Source organism: Neltuma alba, unplaced genomic scaffold, assembly GCF_004799145.2.
Source record: "Neltuma alba isolate B1F8T4 unplaced genomic scaffold, ASM479914v2 tig00012157_pilon, whole genome shotgun sequence".
NCBI classification, from domain to species: Eukaryota; Viridiplantae; Streptophyta; class Magnoliopsida; order Fabales; family Fabaceae; genus Neltuma; species Neltuma alba.
This window is the reverse complement of record NW_021636705.1, coordinates 220,953-245,878: the sequence shown is the minus strand read 5'-3', so window position 1 is coordinate 245,878 and position 24,926 is coordinate 220,953. Positions and strand designations below refer to the sequence as shown.

The 24,926-nt window shown below is 32.7% G+C and overlaps 1 protein-coding gene across 1 annotated transcript; it reads left to right on the top strand.

Annotated features, from left to right (window-relative positions):
• Positions 1-2,729: 2,729 nt before the first annotated feature.
• Positions 2,730-11,537, top strand: LOC114723839 (cytochrome P450 83B1-like). The gene is made up of 2 exons (XM_028910083.1): positions 2,730-3,370; positions 11,198-11,537. The coding sequence occupies exons 1-2, from the start codon at positions 2,769-2,771 to the stop codon at positions 11,520-11,522; spliced, it is 927 nt and encodes a 308-aa protein (XP_028765916.1). The 5' UTR covers positions 2,730-2,768; the 3' UTR covers positions 11,523-11,537.
• Positions 11,538-24,926: the final 13,389 nt, after the last annotated feature.

The window sequence follows — 24,926 nt, the reverse complement described above, 5'->3', positions numbered from 1 at the left end:
AAATTTCCTTTTAAAAAATCCTCCCAAAAATTACATTTGCGTTCCTTTAGTTTAGTTTCACTTTCAAATATATTTTAGGGCATTTGAATATTGAATATTTTTATTGTATTTAGATTTAATGTTTTGCATTTTAGTTTAGGTTCATTCTATTGGATTTTTAATCACTTAAATTCATATCTAAAGAAAACCCATAAATTGCTCCTTGGGAGAATGACCTAGCTTGTCATTATATTGCATTTGTAGTTGGTCCTAGAATTAATTGAGTGCTTTAGTGACAAAGAGATCATCAATGTTCCATTGTATTTGTATACCTTCTTTGCTACCTAGTTAAGGATTTATTTTGGCCTTAAATAAAGGACTCCAATTCACTTTATATCCCAAATTTGTGATTTTCCCCTAAAATTTCAATATTAGAAAGGGTTCCATCAATGAAGGTAGTTTAATGTAAATGATTTTAATTATTTTAAGAAAACCAGCATATATTTTTTTTTAATAAATCACTATCTTAACTAATTTTCACAATATTTTAAAATTAGTTATTTAGTTCCTTTATTTAGAATTGGAGGAATGGTCATTTTTCACAACAAATGACATAAATTATAAATTAGTCCTTGAAATTTAAAACTATTTTCGTTTTGGTCCCTTAAAATTTGCAACCCATGATTTTAATATCTAGAATTTAGTCTATCATAAAATGTTAATATCTAATGATGGAATGGTGTTAAAATTTGCTAAAGTGTTATCAATAACATTAAAAGTGACGATGTGGACTCACCAGATAACAACTAACTTCATCTTATATAGATAACAAAATGCAATGTAGTGAACAACTCCTGAAATTGCATGGTGAGGTGAAAAAACAAAAAGGACCCTAGAGGGCCACATTTCGAGAACTTGTTCTTGTTACTATGGTAGTACACCCAAAACGGGGATGATCGTGTAATAAAATTTCTAACTTAAATGAAAAGAGATTGAGTAGTAGGAATATCACCAAAAGAGAAAGAAGAGAATCAAACAAGCACACACCAGTTTATACTAGTTTGGCCTCAATTACTTACATCTAGTTCTCAGAGCCTCTGAGTGTTTCACTATAATCCAAAATTTGTAACGGACTTTTACAACAATTGATCACTTTTAATCGCTTCCTCTTATTTCTCAGAAGGTTACAACCCACTCAAGGTTCCCACAATCTTGAGCTACTCACAAAATGAGTAACGAATGTTTAAATCTATTTCTCTTAGAGAGTAATAAATGAATACTAAAGCCCAATTGACGAACTTAATGAAACAGAGCAATAAGCCATAGATTTGAGAGCATAATTGTTCGTTCTCTTCTCCTGTTACTCCATTGAATGCTTTGTCTATTCATAGTTGAGTTTCAATAACTATCTGTTAGAGTTGAGACGAAGTTATCATTGTAGGAGCAGGTGGCTTGTGAAGATTGAGTTATCATTTAATGCTATCAAAGCCTTTTTCTTTTTCAACATCATTTTGTCGTTAAAGTTTTTAACCTTCAATCATCTTTTAAAATGTCTTTACTTGTATTATTTGTGAACTTAAGATACTCAAAGAAAAAAGTGAGAGATAGTTATATAACAATTGTAAGCGAGAAGTAAAATGAAATCAAATAAGTTCATCTTCAAAAAGGTCAAGAATACTCAGGATGTTTTTTGAGAGATGGTTTTCTTGAAAACATATCCAAGAAATTTTATGGGATGAGACATTTAAGGAAAAGTTATTTCCTTGAATGTATTATTGAGAAAGTTCTTTTATCCCTAAAACTTTCTATTTAAATCCTTGAGCATATTTTCAATAAAGTTCTTGTAAACACATTTTATTGATGTTTTGGTAAGGAATCTTTAGTTGATAGAAAGAGTTTCTTGAATATGTAGTTAAGAAAACTGTTTAGAGTAGCTTAGCAAAACATAGAAAACTTCTTGAATATGTGTTCGAAAAGAATAATTTTTGAATATGTATTCGAGAAAACCAATTCTTAAATATTTATTTGACAATACCAATTCTTAAATATGTATTTGAGAAAACTATTCAAGGATTCATGAGTTTTTCTGATAAGGTGATGTTTAGTAAAAGCAAAGCAAGTTTCTTCAATAAGTATTCAAGAAGTGCAATTCTTGGTTATGTATTAGAGAAAGATATTCAAAGAAAAGTAGTTTAACAAAACATTAAAAACTTCTCGAATATAAATTTGAGAAGAACAATTGTTGAATATGTAATAGAAAAAACTGATAAGAAAGGTTTCTGCACCATAGTTTTGGTTTTGCTAGAAATTATAAATTTAGAAAATGCATTTATTATCATCAAAACATAAATTCTAATATTTCTTCTTTTTTTTCCCCTTCTCTTATCCATACAAAAGCTAGCTAGATGTTGTTTGGTGAGTTTAAATTATCACTATAACACTATTTATAACATTGGTAGATTTTAACACCATTACACTTCTGAGAACTAACATTTTAAGACAAGTTAAATTTTAGGAATGACCAAAACTATGAGTTTGAAATTTGAAGAATTAAAATCAAAATAGACCCCAAGTTCAGGGACAAAAAATTATATTAACCCTAAATTATAATATTCCTGCATTCAACCATCTAGAACTCATTCCTATACCCCTTATTAAAAGGTGACCCGAAGAAAAACATTGTAATTAGATTAAAAATCGGTGAACCACCCTATAAATGCGTGTGTATGGAGAGAGAGAACAATTCACAAATTACTTGACACTTGAGTGAGATCAGCAGAACCACCAAAATGGTATTATCATCACTCTCTCTGGTTCTCATTCTAAGTTTTCTTCCCCTTTTACTATTATTCTTCTTCCATAAACACAATCCTATTAACCTTCCACCAGGTCCAAAAGGCCTTCCCATAATAGGGAATCTCCATCAACTCAATAGTTCTTCTCTTTATCTTGACCTATGGAAGCTCTCAAAGAAATATGGACCCTTGTTTTCTCTGAAACTAGGCCACAGAACTGTGCTTGTTGTTTCATCCCCTAAAATGGCAAAAGAAACACTAAAGGACCACGATGTTGAGTTCTCTGATAGACCTTCTTTGTTCAGCCAGCAAAAACTATCTTACAATGGGATAGAGTTGATTTTCTCTTGTTACGGAGATTATTGGAAAGAGATCAGAAAAATCTGTGTAGTTCATATATTTAGTGCCAGAAGGGTTTCAAGTTTCTCGTCTATAAGACACTACGAGGTTCGACGATTGATTCAGAAGATCTCAAAACATGCAGATTCATCTAAGGTCACGAACTTGAATGAGCTTTTGATGTCTGTTACAAGTACCCTGATTTGCAGGGCTGCTTTTGGGAGAAGCTACGAGGAGGAAGGAGTTGAAAGGAGCAGGTTTGTCTTTATTTTCCTTTAAGATAAGGTTCCTTATTTGATGACTTGCTTGGATTTGATTTTTTTTCCTTTTTCAGTTTAATCATTTAGAATGCTATCTTAAATCCAAGCTGACTTTTCAGACACAAATATATGTGTACCCATCAAAACTTCATATACTTTTTTAAGGAAAAAATGTTGAATTAAACTAAATTCTTCGGAATTTTAGACTATGCATAAATAACTTTCTTAATTTTTAAAACTTAATAAATCAACCCCATAAATTTTCAGGCACGAATAACCATCAACCGTCATTCATATATCTCTTGAATATATATGTATATATATATTTTGCATATAATTCTCCTTTTTTTTTTGTTTAATACAATTTAAACACACATGTATACAAGTATATTAATGTCATATTTGAGTTTCGAACCTCACTCAAACATGATGGTGGTGCTACCACTGGAGCAGCAGCTTGCTGTTAACATATCCCCGTAAACCATAAGTTATATTTAGATAACACTCTAAACTTTGAGCTATATATATGTGTGTATGTGTGTGTGGATATAATTAACAAACAAAATTAGTAATAAAAGGAGTTGTATATCTACATAACTATAAAAGTTTGAGAGTGTTCATTATAGCGTTTTACAAACTAGAGAGATTATTTATCAAGGAACAAAAAACCGGACCGGTCAATAAACCGATTGATGTATTGGTTTAAGGGTTAATGGGTCAAATCGAGATTAGACCGGGTTAAACTGGTAATAATTAAAATATGTTAAAAAATTCTTATTCTAATTATTAATTTTCTTTTTTTTTTATTCTCTCTCTTTTTTATAAATTCATAGCCGATTAAGTGTTACCTTGTAGCTTTATTTTTCTTTTCTTATTAGGCTTATGTTTTTACTTTTATTTCTCATTCTCTCTCCTTATCTCCTGCATAAGCACGTGAAAGCCTTTTCCTTTTCCTCCATTCTTTCCTCCTTCCACACTCATCCATCAAATCATTTGACTAATTGGCTTTCATTTCTCTCACATCTCTCTAGACCTTTGTAGACTTTTTAATGTTTCCTTAGCGTGAGGCTCCTCTCTCTCCTCTCTTCCTCCTTACTTTCAATTGGAAGAGTCTCTTTCTTCTCCCCTTTCTTTCTCCTTTCCTTCCAACAACACGTGCTGCATCTTGGGAGATGAACACTGAGATGAAGATAGCCATGTATTAAGAATAACGGTGATGGAGCAAGAAACAAAGCGCGAAAGCAAAGTTTGATTGTAAGACAGAGCTTAGAATCAGTGGATAGGCATATTTGGAATTTCTTTCTTCTTTTCATTTCTTTCTCTAGAGTCCAAATCATATCAGAGATCAGCCATATTGGGGCTTTTTTCCCCCTTAATGACAGAGTGGGGGGGTCAAATCACTAAACTGACTGACCCATTCTAGCCGACAGTTTACCCGATTTAACACTGGTTTTGACCAATTTAAGTGGTTCAATACCAGTTTAAACATTTCTCGGTTCATCTAATAAACCAGATCGGACACTAGACCAGTTTATTGGTTTTCCGGTTGAACCAGCCGGTCCGGTCTGGTTTTTTCTTTCATATTATTTATACATGACAAAGTTTAAGCGGTTATATATATCTTAAGCAAAAAATTAATATATCATGAGAAAAATGACACTTAAATGTGAAAATCTCCATTTAGTCACTCAAATAAAATAAAAAAAAACCTCCCCTTTTGAGCACAAATCAATAAATTGAAAATTTGAAATTTACTGAAAAGATCAAATTGCCCTTTAATTTTTTTTTTAAAAAACCATCAAGCACCCTTACCAAACAGTTGATCATCGGAGCTTCGGTGTCGACAGCCACCCTCAAAGTTCAAGGGGATCGTTGGTCGCTTGACCTTTGTTGGCTGGTTAACGACTGGTTACTAGAGCTCCGCTGATTAGCAACAATGTTTTTTTGAAATTTTTTAAGTTTAGTAATGTGATTAACAAGTTTTTTAATGTCATTAACAAATTCATTATAGTATTTAACAACAGGTTTTCTAGAAAATAAAAAAAAAATTGGCATTTTTACAACTTTAGTAACTCAGCTACCAAGTTTTTTAACACTATTAATAAGTTTAATATAAAAGTTAACAATTTTAAAATAAAAAAAATTCAAAAAATGACACTTTTACAACATGAGTAATGTGGTTAACAAGTCATGTAACGATATTAACATTTCTTATAGTATCATTAACAACTCTAATAACCATAGTGGTTGCCTAATAAATGAAAATTTTTTGTCTTGCAATCTTTATAGGAAGCTAATATTAAAAACATCAACCTTCATAGGAAATTTTGTTAATGGCATTATAGGAGTTGTAAATATTACTACATGACTTGTTAACTACATTATTGAAGTTGTAAAAATGCCAATTTTTTAATTCTTTGAAAAACTTGTTGTTAAATGTTATAACAAACTTGTTAATCGAATTAAAGAACTTGTTAATCACATTACTGGAATTGAAAAATCCTAAAAAAATAGTTGTTGGTCATCAAAGCTATTGATCGCTGGTGGTGGCCATTGGTACTGGAGCTCTAGCAACCGGCTAGTCGGTGAGAGTACTTGATGGTTTTTTTCTAAAAAAAATAAAATAAAGGGAAGTAACCAAAAAAAAATAATAATAAAGGGCAATTTGGTGTTTTTAGTAAATTTCAAAATCCCAATTTGGTCATGTGTACTCAAACGGGAATTTTCATTATTTAAGTAACCAAATGTGGATTTCTAAATTTAAGTGTCATTTGTATCATTTTCCCTATATCATGGGCCCTAGGGGTGGTAATGGGGTGGTAAATAGGGGTTCAATTATGCAAAAGAACAAAAAGGGTGGACACTATCACATTGCTTCTATAATTAATTAATTATTACTAAAGCAATTCTAACAACTAATTCATAGGAAACCAGGAATTCAACTATAGTTTTCCCCCCCTTAAGACACATTTATTCTCCTATTGGGGTAATCCTACTCGAGACACTGTCGGGTACTAAATATAGATATCTCTCTTAGTGGGTATTTGAACCTTGATTCATCACATTGTAGAACACTACCCCTTTCGCTATAGCTTAGAATACAGGCCAGCCTGCAACACCTCACTTTTATATACTAATAGGATCATTTTAACGCCTGTGAATCACTAACACCAGGTTTCCATCCTGGGAAAAGACAGGGAATTTTTTTTTTTCCTTTAACATTGGAATCCGTTGATCAAATATTTCAAACCTTCAGATAACTAATGAATGATCCAATATCAACCCTGTTTTCAACTTAATCTATTATCACCTAAAATAATTTCATACTATACAATCTTATAATATTATATTAAAAAATAAAGCATATACATGCACCTGGCAATGCTCACTTCCTTCTTCTAGAGGATACAAAATAATATTTTCATAGAGCAAGTAAAGTTACTTGCCCATATATTTTGCTATACAATTTACAGAATTATAACAGGTATCTCTGCTCTTCAACCAGCCCACCTTCTTCTTAAACAACCTCCTTGTCCTTCGGGCTACTAGCTTTCACTGTTCATCATAAATTGGAGGGTGAGATTCGAACGAATCCCCATAGTAGTAATTTCCATCAAACAAATGTGCAGATCACATAAAGCATGCAAAACAAGCCAAAGTGGAACATAACCTTGCAAGCTAATGCAATTAAGCATTTATGCGCAATGACAGATAGACAAGCTGAATAAATAATGCGCAAATAATTGGCAATCACTGCCCCATGTCTATCAGCTACACGTGATCACGGCTAAATAATCCATGCAAGGAAATAAGGATTACATGTTCTCATGCTTTAGAAAAGCAATATGGCACAAACAGACATGCAGCAATCATACACAAGTGTAAGGTAGGAAAGAACTACTACTTGAACCTTCTGCTTCAAAATCAAACCTTACTTGTTTCCTTTCTCTTAGCTTCTTCGGTGGGCTTTTGCAGATATCAAAACCTATTATTTTAGTAAGGGTAGGTTAATGCTTGATCCAACATAATTTATAAATTAAATAACTCTTTAAATCCCAAGTATTCTTTAATCTCTACCCTTACATAGCAATGGATCATCCTGGACAATTTTTCTTATTCAAACTATTCTCTTTGGAATGTTTCCTTCCTTATCTCAACCCAAACAGTTACTTTACTTAGTAACTGGTTATCTTAGTCACTAACTTTACCATTGAGAATTTTTCAAATACAAACCTTTAAATAATTTCCAAACATCATAACTATTAACTTATCCATTTAAAATCTCCATCCACCACTAGCAAACCTCAAGCAATAATTTTCAAATCAATTTCCTAGTTTAAATTCTTTGATCCCCAAAACAGCTGCAACTTTAATTCTAATCTTAATCATTAAGTCTCTAAAACTTCCCACTGTTTTCATTCTATAACTACTAGTCCATTTCTTTAAACAATTATATCAATTCCTTAAAATTAAAACTCACGGCTCATATATATAAAATATATCCAATGGAAATTCCATTTTTAATAATTAAACCTTCACTATCAAAGAATCCTTTTCAATATCACATCAATAACTTCTTTGGTCCTACCTCATTTTCCTTCTTCAACAATTTAGTTCACTTGACTCATTTCCAGCAACTATACACATAATTAGTCGCTTATATATATATATACACACAGTAATTCGTGGTGCTAAAACCCATGATTACATAAATCAAGAACTAGAAGCCCAACCATATTTAATGCAAACTCCTTATTTCATTTTTTTTTTCACCCCATTCGGCCAGCTTTGACAGCAACGCGCAAACACACACACACACACACCTTTGATTCTCCCTTGCACACAAAAAGGTCAATCAACAATTCCTACTAAAATTCTTCTAACAGCACGGTCAACACCGGATAGATGAGTAGGCCTTATTCGACTTATGCATATACATCTACATATTTATCTCCAAAAGTCATCGGATAACAGAACCCAAAGAACATGTAATAGCATTCACATACATTTATATATCCTCAACCTTGCTTTTCCATTGAACCCGATGGCTTACTCACCAAAGCAAGGAGTCATGACTTCGAAACTTTGCATGCGATGAAGTTAGACAACATGCAATCCGAGAAAGCACACACAGGCCTCATTCCTTTATCATTTCACACCCCAAAACCAGACATTCACTTAAATCATTAGCCCCTGTTTCGGTCAACAAAAACAGATCAATTTTCCATACATTCAACAGTAAAAACTTCACGCTAAACCAGTGGCTAACACCCCAAAACCGACATGCAATGGCAAATCACATTATTTCCCTTCTTTTCCATTAAAACCCGACGTCCAAGGCTTCAAAACTTAACCCCTGTTTCAGTAATCATAAACAGAGACGAAGAGGGAAACCTTCAGACCGAAAGACACGCATGAAATTTTCAGACTGACATGTAGTCTTCAAACCAACATACAAGACTTAAACTCACTTACACAAGCTTTAATCTGCTTGTTCCATCGTTATTTCATTTGTTTTCCCCCATTTCTTCATAACCCAGAAATTTCATTTTCCCATCAACTCTTCAATCTCACAGAGAATGGAGAAAAGAAGGGTAGGAGGGTGTTCAGAATGCTCACCTTAGCCGAAAATTACAATTGCATGTAAGCTTCACCACATCCGGTCACTCCTCTAGCTTCGACGATCTCTGGCTCTCTCCCTACTCTCACTCTCGGTCACTCTCTCTCTATTTTTCCTCTGGTTTTCGATGCAGAATGAAATGAAGGAGGTGGATAAGTGATCTGATGGTTAAAAGGGCGAGGCACACGTGTGAGGTGCGGGAGATTCCTGGACCAGTTTGCCCCTCTATCATATTTATTCCTCAAATTTTATCCTACTCCTATTTTTCTGAAATTTTCCAAGAAAATAACTCTTAATTCCAGAAATTAATCCTTAACCCATTTTAAGGATTTTATGCCTCAAATATCTTCTTCACTATCTCAAATGATCATCCTAAAATTTTCAGATTAAACATAAATCTCTAAGTATTTTTCCATAATTTTCAGAGAAAATAAACCAATTTTCTCTTAAAATTATCTATTAAAAATATTTAAGCTATTTTTGGGGAAATACCTTTTCCAATATGTCTCTAAATCTTAAAAATCAATATTCCATAATTTTCCCCACTTTATTTTGCAAATAAATAATTTTAATGAATTTCTCTTTTTTCTGCTCATCTTAAATCATAAAATTCGGGGTGTTATACAGCCCGCCACAACTTGAGGGTTATGCGGTGCGGGTTGGAGTAGCCTGTAAAAATGCAAGCTAGAAAAATGCCAACCGTAACCCACCATAGTAGGTTGGCGGTGCCATCTTTTTTGTTTTTTGATTCTCAATTTTTAAACATTTATATTATAAATTAATAAATGATTATTCAAAATTTTAAAAGCAATCACAAGTATAAATTATATTTAACCAAACTTAAAATAGTAAATACAAATATAAAACAATACATTACAAATATTTTACATGATTAACATTCAACATCAACTCATCAAGTGATAACAACTTCTTCACACAAATACCATGTTTGATATCAAAAACTATCTCTTAACAAATTAGAAATGTGTTTATCTAATTTTTTTAAAAGTCCATTCACCATGTTTTTCTAAAACACTTTTTTCCATAATAAATATTATCTTATATTTTATTGTAGTTGTTAAATTTTTGTTATAAATATAGTATGCTTATTTTTTAAAAATATTTTTTGTTTAGACATGACACATGAAAATTGAAATGTAAATGAGGAAAGAAAATTTTTAAATATAATAACATATTATTTATGTGAATTTTTTTTTTTGAAAAAAAGTGGTGGGTTAGGGGGCCAACCCTAACTCCTTTTTTATGGCGGGTTGGTGAGCTGGCTCATGGGACCCAATCCAGATTCTCGACTTTACTTTTTGTTAGACCTAATAATTATTAACTATTATGCATATGGTTAGCACCTAGCACTAACTTTAATTTGTGGGCTCATAAAATCACTAAATTAGATTTTCTTTTGTGTGGAGGCCAAATTAGATCTACACCACCTGATAAATTTCGAATATAATGTATATTCTCTCTTCCATTTAATCAAGGGAGGTTCGCCCTCAAACTAATTTTAGTGAATTAAAAGTGGGATTCACATGGACAGCACATCTCGTGTGATATGAAGTATGAAGCATTGAGAATAAGAAGTAAAAATTATAATTGAGATTGAGAAAAAAAAAAAAAAACAAGGCAAATCCATGAAGGTAGGATCGGAGAATGCCACTTCTTCCCATAGTATTCCCCAATCCCACCTACATATATTTATTGAATTTTATGTAATAAGTAATTTTTCATACGAAACAGTTTTTTAATAGATTTTTTTAATCATAACTTCAATCCTTCCCCCTAATTTTTAATACCTCGTAGCAAATGGAACCATGGGTTATGATTAAATGTTGGAGACTATATTTATATCTGCTATATCGGTCCCAATAGAAGACATAATTAACTAATTAGGAGAGATTAAGGGATCTAAATAAATTACTTTAAACTATTTATATTATCACTTTTATTTAAACTAATTTGTTTGACTTATAAAATAATATATAATCTAATGATACATATAAATATTAAAGAGAAAACATGTAACATATGATAAATTAAGTCATTTATTTAGCTTCATTATATCTCCCCCAAATTATTAGTCAACTGTATTTTATATTAGGGACAAAGATAATATATATGTGTCATGTCCTTAAGCATATGTGTTGCCAAAGTAGTTTCTAAAGATTAATTTGTTGATGATCCTATTCAAGGTTCCATGGGATGCTTAACGAGTTGCAAGCCATGATGGGCAGCTTCTTCTTGTCAGATTATATTCATTTCACTGGGTGGATAGATAGCCTCAGAGGATTGACTAGTCGGCTTGAGAAGAATTACAAGGAGTTAGATGCATTTTATAAAAAGGTCATTGATGATCATCTTGATCCTCAAAGGCATAAGCCACAAGAAGAAAATATTATTGATGTCTTGCTTCACCTCAAGAAGCAGAGATGGTTTTCATTTCATCTCACTTTGGATCACATCAAAGCTTTACTCATGGTAATTCTCCAATTTTATTTTATTTATTTATACATATAATGCCCGAAGCTATAATAAAATGTAACTACATATACTAATAAGAATTGATTTAGTTGGTAAGAAATCCGCTAATAACCCAAAAAGCTGTAAGTTCAAATCCCACTACTGATGTGAGAAACTTGTTGATGCCTGAAAAGGAAAAAGAGGATATACTACCTCTAATTCCTAAGATAAGAGCTATATGGAATAGGATCTTGACCCTAAATATTATACTTTTATTCATTTTATTTCTTACATTTATCATGTTGCCCAAACTAAAGTACTACCCCAATCCTAATTATAAGACCTTGTCTGTAGACTACAAATGAGGTCTTATAATTAAGACAGGAGGTAGTACATAACTCATAAATTGATATAGTTCAATGTTATACATGAATATTTTAGAGATATCATGTCACGTTTGCTATAATTAACTAATCCATTTGCTCAACTTACTTAATTTATACAAATTGATTAAATAGTTTTTATATTAACAAATGAGAGAGTAATGCAATTCTCATTGCATCTCATTTGGTTAAAAAAAAAAAAAAACTAATCTTTCCCTTTGAAAGTGCTTTCCTTAAGGGTCGGTTAATCTTTGACAACATCTTGCTGGTGACAGACCTTGTTCATTAGATTCACAATGCTAGAAAAGAAAGGAAAAAAATTGCTGCTTTGAAATTGAATTTTTCAAAGACTTTTGATAGACTTTCTTGAACTTTTCTTAAAGCAATCTTAATTAGCATGCGCTTTCCCCAGAATGGATCCAAGCCGTGTGTCTCTAATGTTGATCAAGACAACATCTTGGTTAATTGCACACTTACCCAGCCAATTTTTTCATCTAATGACATTAGACAAGGATACCCTTTTTGCCTTATGTATTTATTACCCCCAATCCTTAATATAAGACCTATGTAACTAATTTAGAGAGATTAAGAAAATTATTTAAATTAGTTATTTGTAATAAATAAGTATTGTCATTCCTAAAATACTTTTACTAATCATGTGTATGAGCTAAAACTATCATTTGATGAAATATTTAATATGTGCAACTACTAGAAAGACTGCTTTGCAAAAAAATTGATAAATACAAAAAATAAAGTTGATTAGATTCTTATATTTAAGACCAAATTTAAAGTCAAACAAGCTTTTATACTACCTACGGTCTTAATTATAAGACATCATTCGTAAACTATAAATGAAATCTTATAATTATGACCGAAGGTAGTATTAAGGACCGGAGGCAATATTTTAACAGCAAATATTCTCTATTGTTTACCCCTGACATTGAGGTGCATTGTTCTCTTCATGGAATTAAAGTTTGCAAGGATGTCTTTCTTGTTAGCCACTTGTTATATGCTGATGAATCTACTATCTTTTTTTAATGTAATAAATCCAGCATTACTAAGGTGGCTAAAACTCTCAAAACTTTCTACCATTATTCTAGACAAGAAATCAATGGGGAAAAATTTTCTATCTTTATTTCTCCTAATGTTCTAGATGACATTAAGTATGAATTATAGAGGAAATTTAATATTGGCTTCTTAAAATGCTTTGGGAGATATATTGGCACATGTTCATTGATTTGGGTGGGGACAAATCTCCAATCCATAAGCAAGTTTTAGATGCAACAGATAGGAAAACTACTTCTTGGAAATCCAAGCTACTTTCTTAAGCTTGAAGATTAACTCTTATTAAATTTGTGCTATCTATCTCTAACATGTGAGATATTTATTATATGATAACTATTTAGATATTAATTAGGTTAATTAATAAATATCTTGAGTATGGGCCGTAGTCATTTTGAGCCCAATCCAAGGTGGGTATTTGACTCAGTCAATTAAATTTATTTTCTGATTGTGAAAAATAATATATCGTATATTGAGTCTACAGCAAAACCCTAATTGTATTTTCTTTACTCACTCTCTAAGGGTTCCCCATTGTGCCCAATCACCAATTGGAAGATTTTCTGTATCATTTTCTCTAACGGTGTTTTTGGATTTATAGCTCTCTATCATTCATATCAAATTTTTCATCAAATCAATTGAGCTAATGGCGAGAAATATTTAAAGTCTTTGAATACTTTATACATGTATATGCTTTGAATTTGTATGGATAATATATATACATGTGTCGTTTTGCTTACACGTGATATCAGACCCTGGTTTCCTAATTCATCTTGCTTTCCTCTTTTATGATGCTCATTTGAATTTGTTTAATTTTCTACTTTCAAAATTATTTTGATCATTTTGAGAACATCTCTTTTGATTTGTTTAATTTATTTTTTATCTGAATACTTTTTTCATGATTTTCTGATAAATTCAGAGAGGTCCAGTTATGATTTTTATTTGTTTTAGTTTCATGGCAATGAGAGGTTGATTAATCTGGGAAATTTTCAAACTTTTAGATGATAAATGAATTAGCTTCCACCATTCCTGAAAAATCATCATGGTTGTCCCGTTGCTGAAATTTGAGATATAGCCTATTGCTATTTTTTGAAATTTTGTTTATCATTGTTTCTAGGCATAGAGCTGTTGAATCCGCCGTCAAACGCCATGGAAATCGCCTGAAATAGTGTTTGGTTGGCGAGAAAGCCCGTCTGGTTCACCAGAATTCATGGCTAAAAAATTTGTAGTGACGACGGCTATGAGCACTACGTAAACGGGTCAGGATTCGAGTTAGGTTAACTCGGATCCTTTAAAAAAAAGGCCCAAAACCAGAAAAAACAAGGTGTTCAGCCCATTAGTGACACGCACAGTCTCACTGCTTTAGGAGTGGTGGGCTGACACGTTTTGGGCCCTGATTTTGGGTTTCTAATGTGTTTTTTGTTTTCTTTTTTGTTTGCAAACTGGGCCAAACATCATTTAGGCTTCTGCATTTTGTTTTATATTTTTCTTCCTGTTTCATTTCTAGTGAAGTGGGCAAAGTCTTTGGACTTTATTTCTGGATTTTTTTGGGCTCTCTGTTTGGTTTTCAAAATTAAATTAATTTATTTTGTTTTAATTTGTTTTGATTGGGTTGTACAATTTTGTTTCTGGCTTTTCTATTTGATTTTCCAGAATGGGCCTCCTCTATTTAGGCCACGCATGTTCAAGGAAAAAAATTGCACAGTGACACTATGGACGTGTTTGGGCCTTTTGGCCCCTTTTTGTATAGAACTTAATTTTTGGTCTCTGTTTACTTTTTAGACTTTCGTTTTTTTTTGTTGCCCACCCAGTTCATCGAAACTTTGCTCTGACTATATGTGGATCAAATCCGCGTCGCGCACTTGGCTGTGGTGGGTGAATCTCCCAACAGGAATTTCTGCATACGTTGAGGCTCGAACTCGATTTTTAGACTTTCGTTTTGTACCTACACAGTTTTGTTTTCTTTCTAGAATGCTTATTTTGGGCTCTGTTTAGATTTTTTAAGTATGGGTCATTCAGTTTTATTTTTAGAAAATTATTTTGGGCCATTTAACTTGATTTTTCAAAAGATATTTGCACAAAATAATTTACTTCATATAATTTAATTTTGTTTTGTAATATGTTTCTTTGAATGTTGTTTTATGCACTATAGCTATTTAAATTGAGGAAAATTAATTTCTTCAACATTTAGAGATTTGGAAAATGTTTACAAAATTTAATTTGATTTGCTATTTAATTATCTATTTTGGCTAATGAATTTGGGCAATTAAATTAACTATTTAAATTTTGTAAAACTCTTTTGAGTTGAAATGCATTGAAATTAATTTATTAAACAATTTTGGGTACATGAAATAGTGGGAGAATTTAAATTAAGTTGTTTGGTCACTTTTGTTGATTAAATTAATTTGTTAAATTCTCTATTAAGTTGTGCATCTTTGGAATTTAAATGCACATTAATAATATTTGTGATTAGCATGTATTTACTGGACGCAATTTCTCTCCACTGAGGTTCCCCTCCACTACACATCCACTTCGTCCTTACAGCAATTGTCTGGAGCAAATGGTAAAAACAATTCAAAGGGATTGTCGTGGGCGGCCATAAAGTTAAATTCCAAAATTACAGAGAGCTAAGAGGCGGAGTACAATTTGAGAGTATTTGGGAATACTTAACAATATTTTTAAAAAGCATTTTTTTTTAAAACGAGCTAAACTCTTTTATATATTTATTTTTTATACTGTAAAAGTACTTTTAAAATTATGATTTGGTTTTCACTTGGCAAAAAAAAAAAAAAAAAAAGAGGCGAAGCACATGCTTTTATGGGATGATATGGATATATATGTGGGGGGCACAAAATATCATCAGCAAAAATATATTTGCATCCAAAATAAAATTTATTTATAAATAATCAAATGTTCAAATGTTACTATTTTACACACAAAATTACCCTTTTTTGGAGAAATAAAATTATCCTTTTTAAAATACCATATAAATTACTTCTCTAATCCTATTTACAAAGTAAAGTGAGAAAGTTTTTGTCATATTTATATATTACATTATTAAAGTTTTAATATGAATATACTATTTTATTTTATATAAACTACTTTCCTAATCCTATTTTATTTCTTGAAAAAAGGATAATTTTATTGTGTAAAATAGTAACATCTGATTATTTATGAATGAATTTTGTTTTGGATGAAAATATATTTTTACTCTTGCTTCTATGTAATCTTGAAATTCAAGTTTATAGTCACCCACCACAATCCATTTGAATTGCGTTTTACCATTTGCTCCAAACGATTGTCGTAGAGCTGAAGTGGAGGCACAGGGGACCGGAACCTTAGTGGAGAGAAATCGTGCCCGTATTTTTCTAAAGAGTAACCATAGCATCTTTAATTTTGTTGCATATACTAATTAATCACATATAGATTTAAAATATCAATTGTAATTAAATGTGTAATTATGATTCATCTTTGTTTATAGGTAGATATCTCATAATTTCATACTTAATTAGGGTAGGATAGAATGGCTTTGTTATTTTTTGTGTAGCCCACATGTGTTAGAAAATATAAATGCATTCTAGTTTCATCAATTTGAGATACATACATGCTATGTTAATGTCTTTGCCTACAGGTAGACATTAGTGATATGAATTTATTACTTGTATATTTTATTCATTTAAGCATGTATACATGACATAGTGAATTGTGATTACCTCAAATTTCTAACTTATGAGTTTGTTTGTTTTCATTTTGCAGTTCCAATTGCTACGCCTGAAATCATGATTGATGTAAGCAACAAAATCATCTTAGATGACAGTACTAACTATGCTGATTAGAGAGATGATGTTTTGCTGCAGCTCAGCTGTATGGACTTGGATTACGCCTTGAGGTATGAAAAGCCTCTGAGATTGGATTATGGCTCAGATAATAAGGAGGAAAGATAAAGGTATGAATTATGGGAGTAGAGCAACTGCTTATCCCTTCTACTTATAAAGTAAAGGATCACCAAAAGCATCAGGGGAGCAATCCCTAAATGTGAGACTGCCAAAGGATACCTGGAAGCTTTGGGTAAGTAGTTCAAGCCAATAGACAAACAGATGGGTGGTGCCCTCATGTCTGAATTATGTGTTATGAGACTTATAGGTATTGGTGGTGTGAGGCAACATATAATAAAGATGAGAGACCAAGTAGTTCCTAGTACAGTTAATCTTGAACTCACTTCTTGGTTAATATGATGCTTTTAAGGTCTTATATGACACACATAAGGAGAAATGGTTGGTGGATGAATTGTTGTCCATGTTTGTTCAAGAAGAGACTAGATTGCTAATGAGTAGGAAAGGTGCATAAAAGGAGGCTCATTTAGCAGAAAGTTCTAGGGCTAGTAGAAAAAGGGGAAAGAAAGAAAAGAAAGAGAAAAAGGAAAAGGAAAAAATCCCTGCTATTTTAGCTCTCAACAAAAAGAACTCCAGATACTTCTTCTGTAAGAAAAAAAGGCACATGAGGGATGAATATCTCAAGAGGAAGGCATAGCTAAAAAGACATGTATGTTTTCATCATGTGTTACTTTTGAATCTAATTTTTCCAGCATTAATAATGACACTTGGTGGATTGACATTGGTTCAATGATCCACATTTTGACTATCATAGAGGGGTTTCTAACAAGCAAGCCTCCACATCCCAATAAGGAAATGGTCCTTTCAGGCAGTGGGAAAGGAGATCCTGTGAAAGATGTTGAAACTTTTCACATAATTTTTTTGAATAATCATGTTTTGGATCTTTTTGAAGTTTTTGATGTTCCCTCTTACAAGAGGAATTTGATTTCCATGTCAAAACTGATTCTGTTTGATTACCATTTAGTTCTTTCTAGGAAATTTATGACTTTGTCAAAAGACTCTATTTTGATTGCAAAGTTAGTTATGATTGATGGGTTATTTAAAATTGTTTTTGATTTGCCGTAATCCTTTTCTATTATGCATGGTACTAAAACAAGTGTCATTGATGAGAATTTTGTTAGCTTGTGATATAGGAAATTGGGATATATCTCCGTTGAAAGAATCAGAAGGTTAAATGAAGATAGAATTCTTCCATGTTTAGACCATTTGGAATTTGATTCTTATGTGAACTGTATAAGAGGAAAGCAGACCAATAAGACATATAAAGGGGCTAAGAAAAGTTTTGAATTGCTGGAAATAATGCACACGGATATTTGTTGACCTGATTTGACTACATATGGTCAAAAATACTTTATCACCTTTATTGATGGTTACTCAAGATACATGTATGTCTATATGCTTTATGATAAAAGTGAGGCACTAGATGGTTTTAAGGAATATAAAGTAGAAGTAGAAAAACATATTGGGTAACCAATCGAGATCGTGAGATCAGATCGAGATGGTGAGTATTATGGGAGGTATACTAGTGAAGGGCAAGCACTTGGTCTATTTGCTGATTTTTTTTTAGAGCAAGATATAGTAGCCCAATACACCTTGCCTAGCTTACCTGATATGAATGGTGTAGTTGAAAGAAGAAATAGGACCTTGTTGGATATGGTTAAGAGCATGTTGAGTAGCTCCAAACCTTGAACTTCCTTATGGAAGGAAGCACTCAAGACAGTCACACATAAATTAAATGGGGTTCCAACATAGACAGTCCAAGACACCCTTTGAAATTTGAAAAGGTTGGAAACCTAGTTTAAATCATTTCAAGATATGGGGGTGTCCTGCTGAAGTAAGATTGTACAATCCATAGGAAAAGAAACTATACCCTAAGACTATTAGAGCTTACTTTGTAGACTATATGGGAAGATCAAAGGATCATAAGTTCTATTGTTCTCCACCTTCTAAAATATTTGTAGAATCTATGAATGATAAATTTCTTGAAAATGGTGTAATTAATGGGAGTGATTGTTTATAAGATAATCACATAGAGCAAACCACTAACACCAATTATGAGGAAACATTAATAGTTAATGACTCTCCTATTGTTGGAGTTGACATTAAACATGATGTGAATCTTATAACTCAAGTTGATAATGCTAGATAATAGGAACACATACAAGCCGATCAAATTGTCGCACAAGTAAAAGCACCACAAAATAGGATAGAGGATATTCTTAGTTAGTAGAATGAATCAACCTAAGAGGTTGAATTAAGGAGGTCAACCAGAGAAACAAGACCAGCATTACCTAATGACTACATAATGTACTATGCTGAATTAGACTATGATGTAAGTATTAAAAATGATGCATTAATGTTTACTCAGGCCATGAAGAATGCGAACTCTAAATTGTGGCATGATGCTATGTGTCACATCCCACAAAATTTAACATTAATAAGATGGATTAAAAATTTGATTAAGGGCCAATAGAGAAAGAAGACTGACTGAGGAAGCTAGACATGGTACAAGATTCAAAAAAAGTTTAGACCGATATTTTCAAAATTATTAGTCAAGGAAGGCTAAAATGGAAAGATTTGAGAACAATTCTAGAGAATTTCTGAAAAATGATAAAAAGGTGAGTTAGAGGTTTTGGAACCTCATTTTAGGATGTGAAGGTGGAATTGTGTAAGAATAGCTTATTACAGAATTTCCTCAAAACAGAGGTTTTTTAGAAAAAGTAGTGGGAATTTAGTAAAAATAATTGTTATAATTATTTAAAGGACTCAATGATTATTTAAAAAAATGAAATAATTATCTAAATAATTTATTGAATTTATAAAATTGACTTTAGGTCTTGGAAGTACGGGAATTAATTTTAAGGAATTTATTTCCAAAAGTCTTATCAATAAAGCCCCATTTGGAGGAAATTCAAAATAAATAGTTAGAGGTGGAAAATTTTTTAAAAATTTTCCATAATGTATTCTTATATTAAAATAGGATTTTTCATGGAGAAAAATGTAGTTTTGGAGGCTTAGAATAATTATGAAAAGTTACAAGTGAATAGTAATTGATAAACTTTATTTTTGTTTGAAATTGATATTTTATGATTAGGCCACTTTCCTTGATCATTCCAGATCAGAATTGGGCCTCATTTTGGGCAAAGAAAGCCCAAATTTCATGCAAAAAGATGGCCCAATATTTAAATAGATTTAAGCCCAACTTACATCTAAAAATCAATGGAATATTCTTGAAAATTGACACATGACAATATCAGCAAATAGAGCCATTTGATGGCAACCACTTGGCCTCGTAGGCAGCCAAATCTCATGCCAAAATGGAGGGAAAGGGGTCAAATTTTGTGCATTATAAAAACCCCCTAATTACACTAAAATAGCCAAAAATTGACAAAAGAGGGGAGGTGCTGCCAAACTGACTTCTTGAGCTTAAAAGTGAGTCTTAGATAGTGCAATTCAAGGAGGAAACATCAAGTTTTGGTCAAGGATTTATCAAGGTAAGTTTAAGCATGATTTTGGTTAAGTTTGAAGCTTGTTATGATTGAAAATTCAAGTTGTAATCCAAGTTGTGGGGCTGTTTATTTTCAGTCAAGTGAAGCATGACTTAGGGATGGATAAAAGCCTTGAAAATGAGTTGGAATTTTCATGTTAAAATGGTGTTTGAATTGATTTTTGAAAGAAAACCAAGTTAGGGTAATTATGCATACCATTCAACCACTTTGTGTTCTTTGGGTAAGAGTTTGTTTCAATGTGATTTGATGATTCTAATGAGTTTAAAAGGTGTTTTTTGTGAAGGGGAACACCAAGGAAAAGTGTTTAAAATCGTTGGAACCAAAAATGGAATTTTTAAAAGTTACACTACCCTACTCGACCAAGCTGAAATGGAAGGAAAGGAATATGATTTTGTAAAATCTGATTTAATTTTTGAATTCTATATGAAAAATTGTATAAGAATGGCCCAAGAGATTGATTGAAACAAAGAAGAAATAATTATGTCAAAAATCAAGAAAAAGGGGTTTTAATTGAATATAATGTCAAGCACTATTATTTATGCTTGAATCATTGGTAATTTGGAATATGTTTGTGCTTGGAATGATAGGCATATTGCAAGAGATAAAAAAAGAACACAATTTTCCTAAAGAGGCTGAATTGAGTTGTTAACCAAGAGGTAGCATTGAACTCATAATTTGAGTGTTTTCTTGCTTGTTTAAATGTGTATGTGTTATGTGATTTATGTTGCCATGATGTGATTGAGCAAATTATGTGATTATGCATGGAATTATATGTTGAATGTGCCAAGGCAATATGTATGAGGAATGGCTTAATGGCTTGATTAATTGCTCTCTTTTCCATGGCAAATGGTATGCACATGAAATGTTGTATGATGATGTTGATTTTATGTACACATGCCATATTTTTATATGATATGAATTGAATGATAATGATGGTTCATTGCTACTAAGATTTTTGTGAAATCTCACTTTTTATGTTCAAAATTCATCATCTAGGAGTTGGAACAAGCAAAGACAAAGGGAAGGAGGTCATTTTGGGAGAAAATTGATCAATATGCCTCTTTAAAACAAAATTTGTAATTATTAGGGATTATTGTAAATTATGTGGACTATTTGCTTACAGATCATATTTTTAGCTTCAAAATAAGTAGTAATTCATCAAATTTAGAGTCTTGTATAGAAAGTTATGCCCTTCCAAAATTGGGTATAAATTGTGAAAAATTGAAAATTTACTAAATGAGTAGCACCACTTTGAATGAAGCCTGGGATTAATGGATAAGTTCTAGATGCCAATGAGTATTTTTCTTTAAAGAACATATCAAGAGTTTTCTATAGAACTTGGAACCATCTCATTTTGATTTTTCTAGAAATAATTATGAGTTTGCAAAGTTTAGCCTTTATTAGGGTTATAATGAATAGTAATCTGAATTTCAAGAAATTCAAAGTTTAAATTTTTCTGGCTTTAAGCCATAACAAATGGTTCTAAATGACTCCAAATGAGGTATAAAAGTAAAATGTGTTATTTTCGGTATCGGAGCAAAAGTTATGGACTATTGTTTTATGTTGTGAACTGCTGTTTGTTATGTAATGCTATTAGTTCCTATGTGAGTTAGATTTAAATTGTGTATCATCTGTAGTAGTTGGGTTGTATACTATGAGTTGAATTAAGTGCAAAAAAAGAAAATTGCTTGTTGCGAGAAAAGTGACACAGGGATCACCATTAACTAAAGGATGCTAGGGGAAGATTTTTTGGACTGGTGGTTCTAAAGATGGCTAGTACCTGAAGAAGATCTGGCAACTCCCCCAGGATTCCATGATTGGCCCAAGGATAGGGAAAAGTCTAGTGTAGGAACCAGATTAGAGGAGAGCTACATGATGATGCACAAAGTACAATGAGACCAAAACTAGCTGAGGCAGGCCCTAGTGGAATCAAGGCCGTACCTATAACTGGCGTTGGTCCAAGCAATATCAAAACTAAAGATTTACCAGTTAAGAAAAGACCATTGCTGGTGAAGAAAGAATTCAAGAGTTATGACAACATCTTCTCAGAGTTCATAAAGCTAGGGAGGCACATTGATAGGTCCCATAATTAGTATGCCTTAACCTATCTAAATTATTTTTATTATGTCTGACTGCTACACAATGAGGTACTAGAAAACGATCCCCAGGACACAGATGACACCTTATGGGGATAGGCATTGATAGATTCACCACCTAGGACTCTTATATGGTAGCTCGAGATCGAGAGGATATGTGATAGCCTAGCTCATCGTACCTTTGACTAGCTGCTAGATGATTTAGAAGTCTTTGTTGTTTCTATATTTTCTTTTTTCTTTTGCACATTGACTGGATGGTTGTATATGCCTATAGTTGTGATTGGTCGACTGTTGAACTGATTGGGCTAGACTATTGTGTATAGTTAAGTAATATATAAAGTACTTTTGTGTATCAATAATTCCTCGTTCCTTTTGTAGTTAAAAGAAGATAAAGTGAAATGACGAGAACAAGACATGGAAGAGCCCATGTAAGAGAAACATCTCCTAGACCCCCTGTTGACCTTATCCAAACCATGATGGATAGACTTGGGGAACAACAGTGAATGATGTAAAAAATACAAGCTACCTAAGTCTACCAAGAATAGGAACAAGATGCTGCTATAGCTAGAGTAGTAGCATAGTTGTAATAACCCAACCAAGGAGCAGTCGGGGTAGCCCAACCAGTCCAACCATAACCAATCCAACAACCCTAGCAATTCTAAGCAGGGATTGTTAAGCTGGAACAAGCAACTATAGAATCTGATGGTCCACAGCAATGGATTGTACATTTTAGCTAGCATAACCCTCCATCTTTTGAGGGAACTTTTGATATACTGGTAGCCGAGGACTGGATAGCCCTGCTCGAGAAGATTTTCAAAATTCTTAAGTGCTCATTAGAGAACAAGGCCTAGATGGCCATATGCAAACTTAAGGGAGAGGCAGATAGATGATGGAGGAATACAGAGTTGATCCTTAGGCAAATGTAACCCATGTTAACTAGGAAGTGTTTAAAGAGTAATTTTTCCTAAATACTTTCCTCGTCCAGTGAGGGATGAGAAAGAGGCTGAGTTCCTTACTATAAAGCAAGCAACCAATGAATTTTTTGATGAGTATTTGTCTAGATATATGAAGCTATCTCGTTATTCCCACGTACCTTTAACATATGAATGACGGGCATTGGTTCACAAAAAAGATAGTTAGGGGACTAAGACTTGAGCTAAGAGAGAAGGTAGCCTTGCAACAGCTTGAAGTATTTAATAAGGTAGTGGAAGTCTGTCATATCACTGAAAGTAGACAAAATCATCAAGAATTAGCTAGGGCAACCCAAAGAGTTGATAGACCTACAGTGAGGTCAAGAAGGAAGTTCCTATGGCAGCAGTAGGAAGTGGAAGAGGCCTGGTTTTTCAAGGAGGCCTAAACGAGGAGGAGGAACATGACGAGGAGGCCTTGACAACACTCCCCAGAGAAGAGACACCACATAGATCGGCCATGCTTGATGGGTCAGAATGTGTGTTTTAAATATGAAAAGCTGGGACATTTCATCAGGGAGTGCCCACAAAATGTGGATAGTTCAAGGCTATAGGCTTAGGGCAGGGTGTGTGCCCTTAACAAGAAAGAGGCTAGTAAGTCGCTCGAAATGATCTAAGGTATGATTAATGTGAATGATTACCCTATGTATGCATTGTTTGATTCGGGCACCAGCCACTTCTTTATATCGTATGATTACGCTAGATGTATAGGCCTCACTGTTGACATGTTGCTATATGATCTATGTGTTTCCACTCCCACTGGCACTAAAATTTTAACTTCTAATACTTGTTTAAATTATATCGTCTGGTATGCCCATTGTTACACTATGTTGGACTTTATATGCATGCCTTTCTGTGACACTGATGTTATCCTTGGTTTGAATTGGTTGTCCTCGCATAACATACTCCTCGATTGTAAGAATAGAACATTGATCCTTTCTACCAAGAACCAAGTCCTCACACTAAAGTAAAACTAAACTTGATTACAGAAGCACAAATAGGTAGATATTTAAGGCAGGTTTGCCAAGGATATATAGCATTTTTCTCTATAAAAGCAGTTGTGGAAGAGAGGATTTTGGAAATACCGGTTGTACAAAATTTTCCAAAAGTCTTTCCTACAGAGATTAGTGGACTTCCACCAGAAAAGGAAGTATAATTTACCATTGATCTAATATTGGGAACCAAACCAATTTCAAAAGCCCCGTACCGAATGGCCCCTAATAAAATGGTAGAGCTAAAGAAGTAATTAAAAGAGCTATTAGAAAAGGGTTTTATCAAACCAAGTATATCCCTATCGGGTGTACTAGTATTAGTTGTGAAAAAGAAGGATGGTAGTCTATGATTATGCATTAATTATGGGGAATTGAACAAGGTGATGATCAAGAACAAATATCCACTGCCCCAGATTGATGATATGCTAGATCAACTAGCTGGTGCCACTGTGTTTTAAAAAATTGACCTAAGGTTAGGCTATCACTAGCTGAGAATAAAAGTAGAAGATATACTGAAGACTGCTTTCTAAACCCAATGTGGAAACTGAGTTTTTGGTGATG